A 16,562-nucleotide genomic window follows, 5' to 3' on the forward strand; every position below is an offset into this window, starting at 1 on the left:
GGGCAGACTGGGCTTTGACCGGGTACAGCAGCCTTGGCCTCTGGCTCCCCTGATGCACCTTGGGCAGACTGGGCTTTGACCGGGTACAGCAGCCTTGGCCTCTGGCTCCCCTGATGCACCTTGGGCAGACTGGGCTTTGACCAGGTACAGCAGCCTTGGCCTCTGGTTCCCCTGATGCACCTTGGGCAGACTGGGCTTTGACCGGGTACAGCAGCCTTGGCCTCTAGCTCCCCGGATGCAGCCACGTGGCTCTGGGCAGTCCCCCTAGCCTCCTGCTCCAGGCCCCGCTGCCTCAGCTGCAGGGTGGAGGGAGTCAGCAACACCTCCCAGGTTGTTGTGAGCACCTCCTGCAGGGAAGGGTAAGTGGGTGCGGGTGGTAGACACTCAGTAAGCCCCCCTCGATGTACAAATGCGGGTGCAGGCAGTGCTGAATGGAGACACTGCTGGCCGGTGCTTGGTCACGGGCAGGAGGAGAACGAGGACTCAGGTGGAGATCTGACGGTGAGCAGAATGGACGGATGGTCTCTAGGTCTGGCAACCCGACCGTATTGGCTCCCTGCCCTTTTCTTTGTCCATCTCGCTGCAGCTCCTGGAAGGTTCTGCGTCTCTCCTTACGCTGGGCTGATGCACCCGCTTGAATAAGGATTCTCATGTGAGTTAGAAATTACTCTGTCATGTCCAAGGATAGATGCAAAGCACCGCAGGGGAGGACACTGAGTGTATCTATAAAATGTTCTTCTGTTCAGGTGTCAGTAATGAGAGTGCGTGGTTTTCAGGCCCAGGCCGTCCAGTAGAGTGAACCCCAGGTGTCCACGGGAAAACGTGAGGGTGTTGGGGTTCCGCAGGTCCCTCGCTGCAGAGGGTGTGTCCAGGGTTGAGCTTCTCTTAGGAGGGTTGGCACTGAGCCCTGAAGCGCAGCGTTGTTCACAGATTCGTTTGTTTTCCTTCCTCGGGAGAACCGCCCGGCCGTGTTTCCTCCGTGTTTTCCGAGATTTGCCGTTTCCGCGGCCTTCGGGTTGGCGTGGAACAGCGGATTCCGGGAACGATTTCTGCTGGTTCGGGAACTAGGGGTTGGAACTGGAAAAATTAGTCGACAGATGGCAGAGAAGGAGGGGAGACTTGTGTAGTGAAGCCTTGGGAGAAACGAAGGGAACTGAGGAAGGGGAACCCCAGTCCCCTGGCAAAGAAAATCCTGACGTTGCTCCTAGCAAGGAAGGGCCAGTGAGAGCAATCGCAGTGGAGCCGTGATTGCTAATTTGACACGCCCAGAATTCACTGCGTGCTGTCTTCATCGTCTCCTTAACCATGTCCTGGCGGGCAGTAGGTGTCCTTGTCTGTGACCTCTCCCATCGCCGCTTACAGTGGTTCTCGACCTTCCTTTAATACAGCTCCTCATGCTGTGGTGACCCCCGACCATAAAATTATTTTCGTTGCAACTTCTTAACTGTAATTTTGTTTTCCGATGATCTTAGGTGACCCCTGTGACAGGGTCGTTCGACCCCCAAAGGGGTCGCGACCCACAGGTTGAGAGCCGCTGGCTTAGAGGAACCTCACCTCTGAAACTGGGGAGGGACCACTTGGTGGGTTTCTATCCATCCCCATAGCCCAATGTTGCGCTTTTGTCGCCCAAGTGGACTTTCTTTCCCTGATGCTTTGAATTCATCCTTTTCGTGCCTTTAAAAAAAATTAAAAAAATTTTTTATTCCTCGAGGTTTCCTGGCAGGGTCACGGGAGTTCCGTCCTTTTCTATTTGTTGTTTAGGGCAGTTTGGGGAAGAGTGAGTGATGTATATTAGAATCAGCCATGCCTATCTATGCAGGAGTTTCATCAGTGTTAAAAACACATACTAACCAATCTATGTGTCATCACGAAACCCTCTCCCTTCCTTCCCTTCTTTCATGAGTGTCCAAAATCATTTTTCTTAATGTTAGTAAGTTTAAAGGGTTCTGGGTTATTTTTACTCTCTCCCCACCCCCAAGAATGCCTTGCATCATTGACTAATCAGTTTCAGATGCCAGTTTGCCCCCAATCTGACCGTGGTGTGACTATTTAGCCCATATTTATGTTGTGTGACATTGCAACATCAGTTACATGTTATGTTTCCTTTGGGTTATTTTTGAAAATCAAGAATACTTTTTAAGAACCTCGTAACTGAAGATAAAAGTGTAAGTGTGTTTCTTAATAACTTGCTTTTCTTTTTCTGTGACAAAACAGGGACACATTCAAATTACCTACCTGCAGATAAAACCAGAGGTTTACCTACCTTTTAAGGTGTTGAGGATTCTGGCTTGTTGTCTTTGTGGAAACAGATGCTCCCACTATTTCATTTTGGATACGATGGATGGTCTCCCTGATCACGAGAGTTTTATGTTACTCTTCTCAGAGGTGGTATAAAGACGGTGTCACCGTACCATGCAAAGTACTAAGAACTTATTTAATCTGTAGGCGCCTCTAGAAAATATGTCAAATTACTAATTCTATATTCTTGCACCAGCAAGGCAACATAATCAAGCCAGAGAAGGGCTAGAGTTTATTTCAATTGGTTTCACTGCGGGTTTAAACGTACCACCCACAGTCATCCAAAATACTTAATCTCGTGGGTTTGGTATGTTTGCTTTGCTGTCATACTGTAATGATGTCCAAACATGCCTGTGCTTAAAGTCCTCATGACCAGACAGATTAAAAGCCATTTGCTCTTTTGCTAACAATATCCGAGAACACTGGAAGAAATTCGCTTTCCCCGTCTGCCATTCCCATAAGTTGATAGTTGCGCTTTTGCATAGCTGACCACCCACTGAAGCCAAGGCACGTGAAACTGCTGTCCACTAAAATGGGCCTGAAAGTCACGTGGGACCCACCCAAAGATGCTACCAGTAGACCCGTGGAGCATTACAACATTGCCTATGGGAAGTCACTGAAAAGTCTTAAATACATCAAGGTGAATGCGGAGACACAATCCTTCCTTATTGAGGATGTGGGTAAGTGACGCTCCGGTCTTGTTCCCCGTCCGAACTAACTGTGCACCTACGTTCTCGGTCCCATTCCTAGGATGACTACTCGTCCAGGTTCATGTGGTTGCTTGGGAAGGGGAAGCCAAGGTCACGAGTCTATTGCTTAACAGCCTTCAGGCTGCCAGTGGGCTTTCCCGGCCCGCACTTGAACTCCAGTGCTCCCGGACTCCCTCCAAATTAACGTCGGAAACAGTTTCTGGTTTCCCTTGATGTGCTTTTTTTTTTGTCTCATAGACACTTGACTACTGAACGACTCTGTAGTCAAATCTCGAGATTTCTCATCAATGAACCATTTGATAAGTGGGGATGACTCAGGTGATGTGTCCCTGTAAAGGTGTGTCTGCTCAGCCACATCCCATCACGGACATACTGTTTCCCCCACTCAATTTCATTCTGGAAGTTTGGAGTATTGTAAATTTTGCCCCAATACATTGCTGCCTAAGTGCAGGTGTGGATGGTTTTGAACTTGGGCTTTGGGTTGCCTCCTGTGGGTCCTCTGTCTTCTGCTCTTTTGACCTAGGATCCTAGTGAACCCATTTACGGTTCAGTCTCCTCATGGTCCGACCTCACGACGAGCCATGAGGAAGTCACAGAGTCGGTGTGTGTGGCGTCCAGTTCTCCCCGGGTCGTGTAGCATCCGCTCCCTTCCTTCAGTGCATCAGGGTCAACAGTGCTCCTCGGTTCCCACACTCGGCCACACGGTCCCTCGCGGTCTCTGAGTTAGAATGTCAGGCTTTCTGGGGATCAGGCAGAGGTGCACAGGACGGAGATAAAGGGGGTCAGCTTCCCTTCCTTACGGTTCCAGCTAAACACATTTCTCTGAATCTCTTCCACATCCCCACGGCCCCACAGAGCCAGCCGCAGGGTCACATAGAGGTCCTGTTGGACCAAGCGCACGAGCAGGGTCACATTTGCTTGCTCAGGGCTTGGGTTGCTGGGATTGGTGCAGAGAAGAAAGGCAAACAGAGACTTAGATCTCACCCGAGAGCAGTGTCTCCCCAGCAGCTCTGATGAGTTAACCCCACGGGAATCAGAGACACGTGGATTACATTTCTTCGAAATACAAATAAGTGCAGAAGGAAGAGAGAAAGCTCCTGGCAAAGCAAACTTTTATATTCTGTCCGAACCTGAAGCATTTCCCGGGCAGGTCGGCAGGTCGTGCCAAACCCTAAGTGCCACCAGGCCTGCGACGGTCAGACAGAAGTCATGCCAGTCTTGAGCACAGCAGGTGGCTGTGTTCCTGGCCTCTGGCCGGAGAACTGGGGTGTGTTAGAGGAACACCCCTCACTCCGAGGAGTGTACCTTCCATTAGTGCTTTGATAGAACTAACTCTAACGTCTCCCAACGTCCGTTCCCTCAAATGCCTGCCAACTATCATCTCTGCAAGGGACTGGCACCTTCACTTACCTTTCCTAAGACGATCATTCACTTTGAGGAAAACCATCACCAACAGTGTTTTGCTTTTCAAAGCGGCAAGTTCAGGGTCTACTCAGGTCAGAACCAGGAGGGAGACTTGGATTCCTTGCTCATCCCAGCAACTTCAGGGGCGCAGCCAAGGACACCACTGCCCTTTGACCTGGGCCCCTAGAGTCGAGTCAGAAAGCGAAGCCCAGTTCTTTCAAGATTAGCATTTCCAAGGTTCCAGGAAATATTTTTCTAGCTGTTTGTTGAAATAGTCAAAGGCCACATGCAGGCATAGTCATGGGAACGTTTTATTGGGAAAGGAGAACATTTCATGAAGCTTTATTTATTGCATGAAGATTTCCCATGTGCTGAGTTGTATGAGTTCCACTGACATTTTCGAATTGTTTCTGAAGATTTCCATTTGCAGCTTCCATGGGGAGATATTGTCTGTAGTTAGGGACACTGTAGGTTAAAACATCTATTCAGCGGACAGAGCCTTCCTATTTCCTACATTGATTTCACATTAAAAAGCGTCAAAGCTTTTTTTGTTGGTTGCTCATGAATCCAGGTTTGTTTCCCACTTTGTACCAAATAAATGGTGTGTTCTTTGGTCAGGTGTATTTCAGATGCATGAGAGGAATGTTAGTATTCTGATTTTTTTTTTTTTTTTAAGAAAGAAAGCTATAGTGAGATGTGTAGCTTAATTCAGATGTTTATATTTGGTTGTAACTGGTATGAGGAAGACCGCGAATCTAACTGTCGTTCTTGGAGATTTGAAACGGTGGCTTGATATAAACCATCTGTTTCAGAGCCGGGGGTGGTACACTTTGTGCTCGTAACTGCAGAAAACCACAGTGGAGTGAGCCGGCCCGTTTACAGAGCTGAAAGTCTGCCTGGTAAGTCTCACCTGGAATCAGAGGCTGTATGTTTTGTTACTTAGATTGGGAGAAACACCCATCCCTGCTTCTTCGGGTCAATACAAGTTTAGAATCATGAAAGAGTTACTGAAAAAAATGAATTAGATCTGTAGAGCAAGCTCAAAGACTGCAAACTAGGAGAGATTTATCCCTTCTTTTAAAGTCATTTAATGCAGATTGTTAGCCTTTGGTCCTAAATTTGGGGTACTCACTAGAGTAAGCCAAGTGCAAAAGAGGAAACAGATGAGCTGCCCATACAGTTTGGGTGCTGAGTCACTAAAATGGCCTGAGGTGATCCTTTTCAATCTTGTCCAAAAGACCACGTAAAGATGCGTTAGGGATGCTCTGAAATGTGGAAATCCTCTAGTCCTTGTTTCTAACTATCAGGTTGCGTTTTCCTAATTTAGGAGGTGAATGGATCAAGATTGATGGTTTTCCCATTAAGGGTCCAGGACCATTTAATGAAACCGTCACAGGTACTACTTGCTCCTTCGGTTCATGTCTTCACTGAAGCACCATCTCGCAAGAGGGTTGTGCTTCTGTCACGCTCATGTGCTCACAAACCTTCATCCAGTCCCCATCGCTAAACTAATGCACATGCCACACAGTGTTGGTCAGTCTGCTGTGCGCCTGGTGGACCGGACTGCGGCCAGTGTCGTTCATTTCTCACCGTTCTGTCGTGTTCTGGTGTGGGGACCTGTCTGTGTCTACGTCTGGGGGTTCTGTTGTGCTGTCGGTAAACAAATGTGAGGGCTGAGATGGCAGTCCTGGCCTGATGAGGACATTTGCCGCTGTTATCCGTGGACGGCGCAAACAAACGGGACCCACCGAGCGGCGGCTTTCATCGGCTGATGCTGCATCTAGTCTTTCTCTCTTTAAAACCAAGGGCCATTTGGTGATACATTGGCTAGCCTGCCTTCCATCTCTGCTCCATATTTGTCTACCTGTTTGTTTTATCATTTGAATGTTGATGTTGTCCGATCATGATGTTTTACTTGTTGAGAGAAGTATTGATACTTCTGTGTGTTCCTTGAATATATTTAATCAATGGTGAAAAATAACGCAAAAAGAATGCAGTGATTTTAGAGGGTGCTGGTGACTCTCCCAAGGCAATAGGGAGAGGAACTGTGTTTTATTTGCATGAACCGTGTTTTAAAATACATCAATCTTGTGTTGTTGAGAGGAAGGTGAGTATGTTGAAACCAATGACTGTTCAGCTTCTCAGACCTGAGCTGATGGGTGTAGGCAGCATTCAGAGCTCTTTTGTATGCAGAAGAAGGGAGGAGCAAAACAACATCTTCTTGTGGAAGAAAGGTGACATCTTCTTCAACAAGGTTGGATTTAATGTGAACTCGAGGTGTCGTGATGGAGATGTCTGTGGGTGATTGGAGATGAGGGAATGAAGCTGGGAAGGAAACGGCAGAGAGGGACAAGGATTTAAGAACCACGCTGTAGAGTGAGAGTCGAAGTAGAGAGAATCCACGAGAGGACAGCAATTAGGAGAGACGAGCAGGAGGCTAGGACCAAACTTCGGAAGACATTGACAGCAAGGTAGTCAAGAAGGTAGTACACCTAGGTAGTGTGCAAAATAGGACACGTTTGTTTCAGAGGTTGTCTACCCTGAAGACACAGATGTAAACATTCTCAAAGACGGATAAACCTTTACTGACAGATGTACTGTGCCTTGCATTTGAACCTCATATTTTGTATTTTAAATGACCATTTCATTTTCATCATCTTCCTGATAAGCCTTTTTAAAAATTATATATTAGTTTTATAACAGGTAATTTTCTTGCTTTTTCTTAAGTAATTGATTTTGTATGCCTTCTTTAATAGAAATGTGTGTGCGTGTGTGTGCGCGTGTGTGTGACCTTTCTGAGTAACCACGTGTTGTAGAAACCCTGGGAATCGGGAATCACAGACAATCATGTTCTAATTCAGTATTGATTTTATGCACTGTGAAAGCATTTGCTCTCCCTCTGCAGAAGCCTGCATAGGCCCGGTTGCCAAAGAGCACTTTGCCGTAATACATGATACCGTACTTGTCATACATTATGATAAAAATGATACTGGAGGAAATTGCTGGCTGAAACCATTTGCAGCATCTGATATAAAGCAGACTTAAAAAAGAATGCATAGAATTGCTTACAGTGCTCCAGAAAGAAATCACATTTTGTTTTTAAATAAAAAAATAAGAAGAATGTATGAGAAATGAACAGTTAGTAACCAACATGTATGCATATTTTTTATGAAACTTGGAAAACATGCTTTGTTATTGTCATGAGGAGTGGTTACTAGATGATAACCCCGTCAAACGAAAAGAGGATTCTTAATTCCATGCATCTTCATTCACAGCTGGGATTTGTCCTGAAACGCAGACATTGGTGTCAGCACCTGGTGTAAGGCCCCAAGAGTTTGCTTTAGTGCCTTGACTCTTAACACCTCATGTTCTTCCAGTGTTTTATTTGAAACCAGGAGGAAATCGACTCTGAAACAGTGGCTTCAGTTCAAATTCTAGAAGGCCTCCTTTTGCTGGCAGAGACTATCTTGACCTCGTTGTCTTAAAGATAGGACTGTAATTGCTTAATTCATTCAGCACCTGTGGTTTTCCAGGCACAGGTCGAGGTGCTAGAGACAGATACAATGGTGAACAAGATGCGCAAGGGCTCGCCTTAGTGAAGAGCGTATTCTTGTGTGAAAGAGAGGTAATAAGCATGTAAGCGTAAAGTATGTGTATAATCTGTATTAGTTTGCTAGGGCTGCCATAACAAAATACTGTGGACTGGGGGACTTAAATAACAGAAATTTATGTTCTCACAGTTTGGAAGCTGGCAGTCCAGGATCAAGGTGTCAGTAGCTTTGACTTCTCCTGGGGTCTCTCCTGGCCTTGGAGATGCCTAGTTTCATTCTGTGTCCTCACGCGGTCTGTCCTTGAGAGCACACATCCTCGGTGTCGCTTTGGGTGTCCAAATTTCCTCATTTCATAAGAACAGCCATCAGATTGGATGAAGGCCCCCTCCTAATGGCCTCATTTAATTTAATCACCTCTTAAAATGCCCAATCTCCAAATACAGGGTTAGGATTCAACATATGAATTTGAGGCGGGGAGTACACAATTCAGCCCATGTCATAATCATAAATTCTTTGAAAAACAGACAGCACTGTGATAGATAGCAGGTGTGTGTGGGGGGCTAGAGTCCTGATAAGATAGCAGCACCTGCCACCTGGGGACCGCAGGGGTGAAGCCACGTGAGAACAAAGACCTTCCAGGAGTCCCGGAGGCTGGCAGGTTTCCCAGTGTGAAAACTCTTAGAACGTAGACTATGATGGGACTAAGTGAAAATGTAACTCCACAGCAGAAACCTTGGCTTCCTCTTTGGGTAGCTCATCTCACATGTTCCCGTTAGGAGGTTTTCTTTGTATGTAAATGTGAAATCCCTCCTGTTGAGCTGTAAATCCAATTCTCCTGGTTTTGTTCCACAGAAGAGATGCCTAGGTCCTTTTCCATGTCAGAATCCCATTCTTTACCTTTTCTGTCCCTGGATCGGGGCTAATCTGTTATGCAGAGATGGGCACTGGGGGTCAGGAGGATGACAGACGCCGAACTCTGCTTGCGATCAGCCAAGGATGTGGCCACCCCTTCATTTGATTTGGCCAAGTTCTTATCTGGAAAATTTTAGTCCTCGGTGGGGTCATAGGTGGTTTAAATCATGCTGCCTCTGGGCAGCATCAGCTAATACTGGAGCCTGATCATGGGCCTGCTGCATGCCAAATTATGAATCAAAGACTGTCTCTTCAATAGTAGATTCATTGAAGTCTTTGGCCAATGGGGAATGAATAACATCTGTGGCATTATTTTATTGTGCGATTTTAAGTTTTATTACGTGTGCAGTTTGCAGGGCAAAACTCAGTTTCTGGTTTGTGGCCCGGATGGCGAGCCCCTCAAGGGCAGGGCACTTGGATTTACTCAGCGCTGCCTGTCCAGGGTCTGGGACAAGCACATGGCACGTGCTCAATAAATGCCTGTTTGGCAGAGATGCGTTTGGAGGCTGCTTCCGCTGCGTGAGCGCCTGGTGTCTGGCCGGGGAGATGGGTACTGGCCAGAGTTGGGTGCTGAGTGACGCAGAGCTGTCTGCAGAAGGTCAGGGTCACCTGCCTAGTTCAGCTGCTGATTCTGGGCTGGTCCTGGGCAGGCCAGGTTGTCGGCCACAGAGTGGTGCTGTTATTAATCAGAGATCCTAATTCTTGCCTCTGGTTACTTGGAGGGGCCTGGGTGAGGAATGGCGCTCAATGCATTTGTGAATGGGAATTCCTCAAGGCCGATGGGCTGTGAAGAGGAGGTGTTGGCACACTCAGATCTGTCGGTGAGAAGTCCGGGTCACCGGTGATGTCTGCAGGTGGAGAAGTGGGCGTTGGTCTCAAACCAGGGCTGCAGCAGCAGCCTGTGTCCAGCGGAGTGGAAGTCCGGCAGGGCTCTGAGCGAGACCAGTGGCATAACCAAGCTCGAGCCCTGGGGGGTCGGATTTCTGAGTTCTTATGGTCCACAAGGGCTGGAGGCCCCTCTCATCGCGCTGTCCAGATGCAGTTTTATCCAGTGCCCAGTCTTGTGGTTGTGGGCATTCTGGGCCCCTCGTAAGGGCATTCCCATTATACCCCATTTCCTCGGTCTTGACATAGCACTTGACATAACTGTCATGGCTGACAGTGACTCCATATTGGATTGTCAAAGGGGTCCAGAAAGTCCAGTCTGCTCTTGCTCTCTGTAGTCAGGCAGCCAGGCTGTCGGTGTGGCTGACCGGTTCTTCCTCCAATGGCCTTACCTTGGAGCATGAACACGGGTCAGGGGATGAGTGTGACGGTGGATCCGAGGGGCACACGGACTGACTTCCCCTGACGAGCTCCAGGCCCTCGGCTACTTAGCCGACGTGTCCTGTAAGTGGTGGTCCGTGGCCCAGAAGTCTTGGACGGTGCTTCTAGGTGCTGCAGACCAGATCCCTCACTAGAGGTGTCTGTGAGGCCCGGGGCACCCTCCCAGAGCAGGCACATGCTGGGCCACAGTGTGGTGGCCTATGACACCAACTCCACAGCCAGGGTCTGTGACGTGGAGGGAACCCGGGCTGCAGGGTCACAGGCTGGTTCTAGCACCGGCTGATGCCCACCTGCCGGGCTCAGGGTCTCCCTTAACCTTTCTGGGCTTCACTTGCTCTGTCTGTAAATGGGGTGCAACAGTGTGACTGAGGATGTTTGTCACCTGCCTGTAGCTGGTAGGGATCCGGTCAATTGTGAAGGTCAGTGATCTGACAGACACTACTCCAAAATGAAGAAAGGAGACTCCCTTCCTCCTCATGGTTAAAGAGCTGGGCCCACCCAAATAGCACGTGAAACTCAGTAAGTAGTTAAAAGTATTGGGTGGTTTATGGGAGAGGAAAATGTGGTGTTCAAGAGAGATGTTAGAGTATTGCAAACATCGGTGTGTGGTGGAAACGTTTTGTGGTTCATTCACAAATGTCTCAGGAGGGCCATGTGTCAGAACTCGCCCAGAAAGGAGCCCTTGGCAGACAGGTTGGGGAGGCGTTTGCTGACCTACCTTGGTGGCCGGTCAGTCAGCGCTGGGTCAGGGGCAGGGAATTCAGACTCAGAGTGGGGACAGCAAAGCACATGTCCTGTCTGTGTTCTAGCTGTGACAGTTCACCTTCACCCCTCTCCAACTCATACCCCCCCACACTCTCCTCTTCCTTACCATGTGGATTCACCCCCAGTGCACCTAAGCTCCGGAATCGCACCTGGCCCGACACAGGTGGGAGCCGAGTGTGTGGGTCCAGGCCGTCGAGGTGATTCTGATTGACCGTGAGAACCACTGCAGCCTCGTGGGCTGGCCTCCCTGCTGCCCATGGGCCAGGGTCCCTGGCTGCCTGAGCCTTGATGTTTGGAGGCGGGGAAGCTGCCCGGGCTGAGGATGGGGAGGGAAAGGCCAGCGAGCACGTGGCCTGCCGTTGCAGGGGCCGAAGATTGGGGCCCTCTTTTCAAAGCTTGGAGGTCAGGGCAGTGAGGCATCAGGGGCGTCAGAGGACAAACCACGTGCGCTTCTGTAGACTGAGGGACACCTCACGCTCTGCTGGGCCGGGAGGACGTCCTGCTGGCTGAGACCAGGCCAAGGAGGGGACGGCTGTGCCCTCGCCTCCCTGCCAGCGAAGAGCAGGTCGGGCTGGCTCAGAGCAGTCGCTAACTGTCAGACGCTGACGGGGACAGTGGCCATGCTTTCAGTGTGTGGTGCACAGAAGTCATCTGGAGACAGACATCCTCATATTTGAAAAGGGTTTTAATGCAAAATCTGGGACAGTAAGTCTGTCTCTTTCCCCTCATGCCTGGTTCTTTGGAATATATGTGCTCAGTGTTCCTTGTGTGCAAGGCATTGTGGTAGAATCTGTTATGTGACCTTGGGTTCCACTCTGGAGGGGGCCACCCACCCATCCAGTGAATCTGATGAGGGATTTTGTTTTTATCACGACCACAAACACAATGAGCAATCCGTGTGTGCTTCGTTTATGCCAGGTACGGTACGCAATGCTTTACGTGCCTTATATTACCACAGTCGGCTACACACTGCCTTTCAGAGGAGGAAAATGAGGGTCAGTGAGAGTCCCCAAGTCTCATAGCCAGTGAGTCATCGGTTGGGACCTGATCGGAGAGCCCGTGGAAGCCCACATCAGAAGCCACCATGTGGAAGTAGCATGGAACTGGAAATGGACAAAACATCATGTTCAATTTGGGATTTTTTTCTTTGGGAAAGAACAGATTTTGATCTTGTGCGATTTTAGAATATTTGCCAGTTTGTGTAGCTGACGATACCCATCAGGAGAGGTGCCCATCTGGCTGTCTGAAGTCTGTTCTAACCTAGGTGGTCATTCTTCACCCCATGGACCTGCCGCGTGGACGGCGTGTAGCTAATGTTGTCAGCCAGTTCTGAGTGCGGTCCACGGGCCGACGTGCGGATAGCCATGGAGGGGCTGTGTCCTCAGGCTGGGACACACTCGGAGGGTGGCGTGTGGCTGCTCTCTGTGTCGTGACTTCCTGTTTTCAAGATAAAAGACTTACCGGGATTCATTAGAAAATTTCAGAAGGCTTCTTTGAGGCTATTCCATCCGGCTTAGAGAAACATTTAAAAAATTTTTTCACCAATGAATTTGAACCATCTGGATAGTTGTTCTCAGTGCATCAGCTTAAAAGAGGATTCCCAGGTGATCTATAACAGATCTATAAAAGATCTTTGGCAGCATGCATAACCCAATGGTAAGGAAAGGACACTTTTTAAGTACTTGAAAAAAATTGTGGTTGGCTTTTCTAAACCCGGTAACTTGGAAGATAGAGGGAGGGCGGGTCTAGAGGGATGGTGTTCTCACCTCACTCTGGCTTTCGGGGTCACTGAGTGCTGAGCAGTCTGGGAACCGCTCGCCCAGGGGGGAGTCGTGGGCAGGAGGCCCTCTGTTGTTCATTTGCTACCTGCTGAGCGTACTGTCTGGTCCATTAAACTCACACACACTCTCACACATGCACACACACACATACACACACATGCATACACACGCATACACACACATGCACACACACACATGCGCACACACACACATGCGCACACACACACATTCAGTGCCCACAGTGCCAGCCGCTATGCTTACTGAAGGGGGCCTGTCCGGCTCAGACCCTTGTTCCCCATTCATCACGGAAGGGTTAGGTGGTTGCTGGGGTGACATGTGGAGTGGTGGGCAAGCATGAATGTAATGGCACTAGTTAGAGAAGCATGGAACTTGGCATCAGAGTGGTTGGTTGAATTTGGGTCCCTGCTTGGCACTTTTAGTAGCTGTGTGGCCCTGGGTCAGTCACTTCAGTTCTTTGAACCTCCGTTTTCTCAGGGAGATTATGACATCTCTCCTACTTACCTGGGAGCTGTTTTTTCTTTTTTTGTTAATCCTTATCCGAGGATATTTTTCCATTGATTTTTTTTTTTTTATTTAAGATAGAGTGGAAGGGACGGAGGGAAGGAGGAAGGGAGTGAGGGAGAGAAAGAGAAACATCGATATGAGAGAAACACATCGATTGGTTGCCTCCCGCATGACCCCGACCAGGGCCAGGGATCAAACCTGCAACCCAGGTATGTGCTCTTGACTGGAATCGAACCCACGACCCTTCGGTCCAGGGGCCGTCACTCTAACCACTGAGCCAACCAGGCAGGGCACCTGGAGCTGTTTAAGGACAGTGAACGTAAACCACGTGAGAGCTAATGACAAACCGTAAGTCTCTGTGTAAGGTGTGCTCGGGGTGCTGGCAGGGGCAGCCTCAGCCCTGTGTCCACAGCACGCTCAGCAGGCCTGGCCCTCTCTTGAACCCTGGTATGGAGAGGCCAGACAGCAGGCTGGAGCCTGGGGTGAAAGCCCATGCAGACTGAGGGGGCAGCTACTGCCCCTGCCAATGGGTGGTGTGGCTGATGTGGGCCTGGCCTGGGTCGGGACAGAGCCACAGGCTGGGCGCTTCAGGCAAACACTTGTGCCATCTGGTACCAAGCTCCTCGCCCTTGGAACCTCAGCCCTTCCTCCTCCACAGGGACCCCATCAGTTTAGGAAATGCCAGTGGTCTTTTTTCCCTGCTACTGTTTTTCCAGTATTTTACTGTTGAGTGTCAGGGGACACGGGAGCAGAGCCCGCCACACGCCCCAAGGCCAGCAGCGATGGTGCGCTCCCTAGGATCACGTCATCGCAGGACGCATGGCTGGAAGGGTCCCGGGACTGGAGCAGAGCCACGGGGCCGAGGACGCTGCTTCTGAGCAATCGTTTATTTTCCAGTCGATTCCTGCAAGACCCAAGTACAGGAATGTGTTCGGTAGATTTGCCCATTTTGATGGAGAGCATCCCAGAGCGTTGCTTTCTGCCATGGAGGGGGGCATTGCTGGGGACACAAAGGACTTTAGGACAAGAGATGCGGGGGTAGCGCTGAGACCAGTCAAGGTGAACGCAGTACCATGGGCATCTGTCCCATTTAGTGCTGCCCCTCAGGAAACAGACCTCGGCAGCCATGTTGGCTGCATGGTAACCCTGCCGGTTCCACCCAGAAATACAGGCAGTGCAAATGGTCTGTGGCAACTTGAGCAGCAGTCATTTCTCAACCCCAGTCGCTGAGGTTCTCTTGTGGTATGAGCTTTTCGTAAAAGTAAAATAAACATCGCGTGTTACTAAGAGAGATCATTTGCACCTTACAGAACTTTTTATTTATTTTTTTTTTTTTTTTTTTTTAATTTTTTTTTTTATTTTATTTTATTTTTTATTTTTTTTATCCTCACCCGAGGATATTTTTCCATTTTTTTGTACAGATAGAGTGGGAGGGAGAGAGAGGAAGGGAGAGGGAGAGAGAGAGAGAAACATCGACGTGAAGGGACACATCGAGTGGCTGCCACCCGCACGACCAACCAGGGCCGGGGACAAACTGCAACCAAAGTACATGCCCTTAGCGGGAACCGAACCCGGGTCTCTCCGGACCGCAGGCCAACGCTCTAACCGCTGAGCCAAACTGGCCAGGGCCCTTACAGAACTTTTTAAACATAGGCCGACCCCTGCCCCCAAGTGGGCACCCCTTGAACTCAAACCTCAACCTCAGGTTCATCCTCAGAGCCACACAGATAGCATGTGATGTCACTCACGAGAAGGTCTTCTGTTAAAACCGAATTTTTTGTCCGTGGTGATAGCTTGCAGTGGAGGCACACAGGGGAATAGTGGTTCAGGAGCTGTAAAGAGAATGAAGCAAAGTTTTTAGCTTCCTTTACAGTTTTTTCTCTCAACTGCTATTCCCATGCTTATGGCCCATGTAAAGTCTACTCCATCATTTTGTATAAATTGGAAAGTGACACGAACACGAATCCTGAAAAATTAAACTTGTTTATGTGTTTTGTGCTGATGAACAAACATCTGCTAACTAATATTAAAAACAAAAAAACAAAGCTTCGCTGTTGATGAGGAAGACCGCTGCTCCTTGTCCAGATTTTACTTTTCATAAGTAGTTTATACAAGGTATTTTCCCCAGGATTTTTAAAAAAGTGATTCTTACCCTGCCTCATGCAAGGTCTGTTGGGCAGTGACACACGCTGATGAGGACGTTCAAGTCCTCTCCCATGATACAGTCACCCATGGACAACTCAAACACTTAACAAGACGGGGCTGCTCGGGTCTTTCTAGAAACATTGGACATCGCATTGTTATGGGTATGAAGCAAGGGATCCCTAATGAGAACTCATAGAGAAGTTAGTTTATAGGATTACGACTGGAACTCACAGGACTGATCAACTCACAGGTGTAGCATAGGAACTCATATGTTCAATCAATGCCATTATTGAGTTGGACTCTCAGTACTGAGCACTTTGGACACGTTGTTTTCTCTTGAACGATGTAAATGAGCACATCTGTCATTTCCATAGTCACTTGGAGGTCCTAGGTTTTTACAGAAGCCAGACCTGGACATTGAGAGCTCACCTTGGAACCTGAACAAAACTGCGGTCAGTTCAGTAGAACCCCAACAAAAGTGCAAGGAGAAGTTGTATGCAGTTAGTCCATTGGCTACACTAAGCGCTACTTTATACAGTGGGGAAAATATCTGTTGAACTACTACGTGGCATTCTCTGAGAAGCTTAGGGACGGAGGGCCCAGCGACTGGTTAGGTAACTCCAGCTAGTGTACAGATGGAGATTCCCTTCGGTTGGGTCCAGAACACTGGAATCACGTGTCTGGCTTTCAGAATAACCATCTCCAACGGCTCTTTATTTATCGAGTCATTGAAATGTATACTAACTCATGACATTAGATTGTGTTTTTATGTCTTAGCCGAGCTGGGAATTTTCCATTCTAATAAAATTAGGCAGCATTGATGATGGGGTTAAGGGAAGTAACTGGCTGACATAACTAGAGAGACACTCACTAGCCTAACGGGACCCCAAACAAGAGCTAGGATGTGGTCCACTGTCAGAAATGGACAGTGTAGTCATGGTGTGGTCTATAACCCTTATTCCCAAACTTACCAGTTGTTCATCGATGGACAAGCAAAACTTTAAACACTAAGTCCTGGCCACCAGAATGCTTTGCTTTGAGAGAGCAGACAGCGAGAGTGTCTCTTGAGACTGATCATTTCAGCAAGAGGATTTCTCGAAATTGACGGATTCAGCAAGAAACTGAAATAGCAGCGATAGCGGGGC

At 48.7% G+C, this 16,562-nt stretch overlaps 1 protein-coding gene across 1 annotated transcript in view; it reads left to right on the forward strand.

Annotated features, from left to right (window-relative positions):
* The first annotated feature begins 2,791 nt into the window (after window positions 1-2,791).
* The window catches only part of FNDC1 (fibronectin type III domain containing 1), a 64,721-nt gene continuing 50,950 nt past the window's right edge, over window positions 2,792-16,562 (forward strand). Inside the window, exons 1-3 of the mRNA XM_036248552.1 lie at window positions 2,792-2,978; window positions 5,225-5,311; window positions 5,740-5,808. Coding sequence (XP_036104445.1) covers window positions 2,831-2,978; window positions 5,225-5,311; window positions 5,740-5,808 — 304 coding nt within the window. The 5' untranslated portion in view covers window positions 2,792-2,830. The remainder of the gene's footprint in view (window positions 2,979-5,224; window positions 5,312-5,739; window positions 5,809-16,562) is intronic.

The sequence above is a fragment of the Molossus molossus genome, unplaced genomic scaffold, assembly GCF_014108415.1.
Source record: "Molossus molossus isolate mMolMol1 unplaced genomic scaffold, mMolMol1.p scaffold_m16_p_8, whole genome shotgun sequence".
NCBI lineage: Eukaryota > Metazoa > Chordata > Mammalia > Chiroptera > Molossidae > Molossus > Molossus molossus.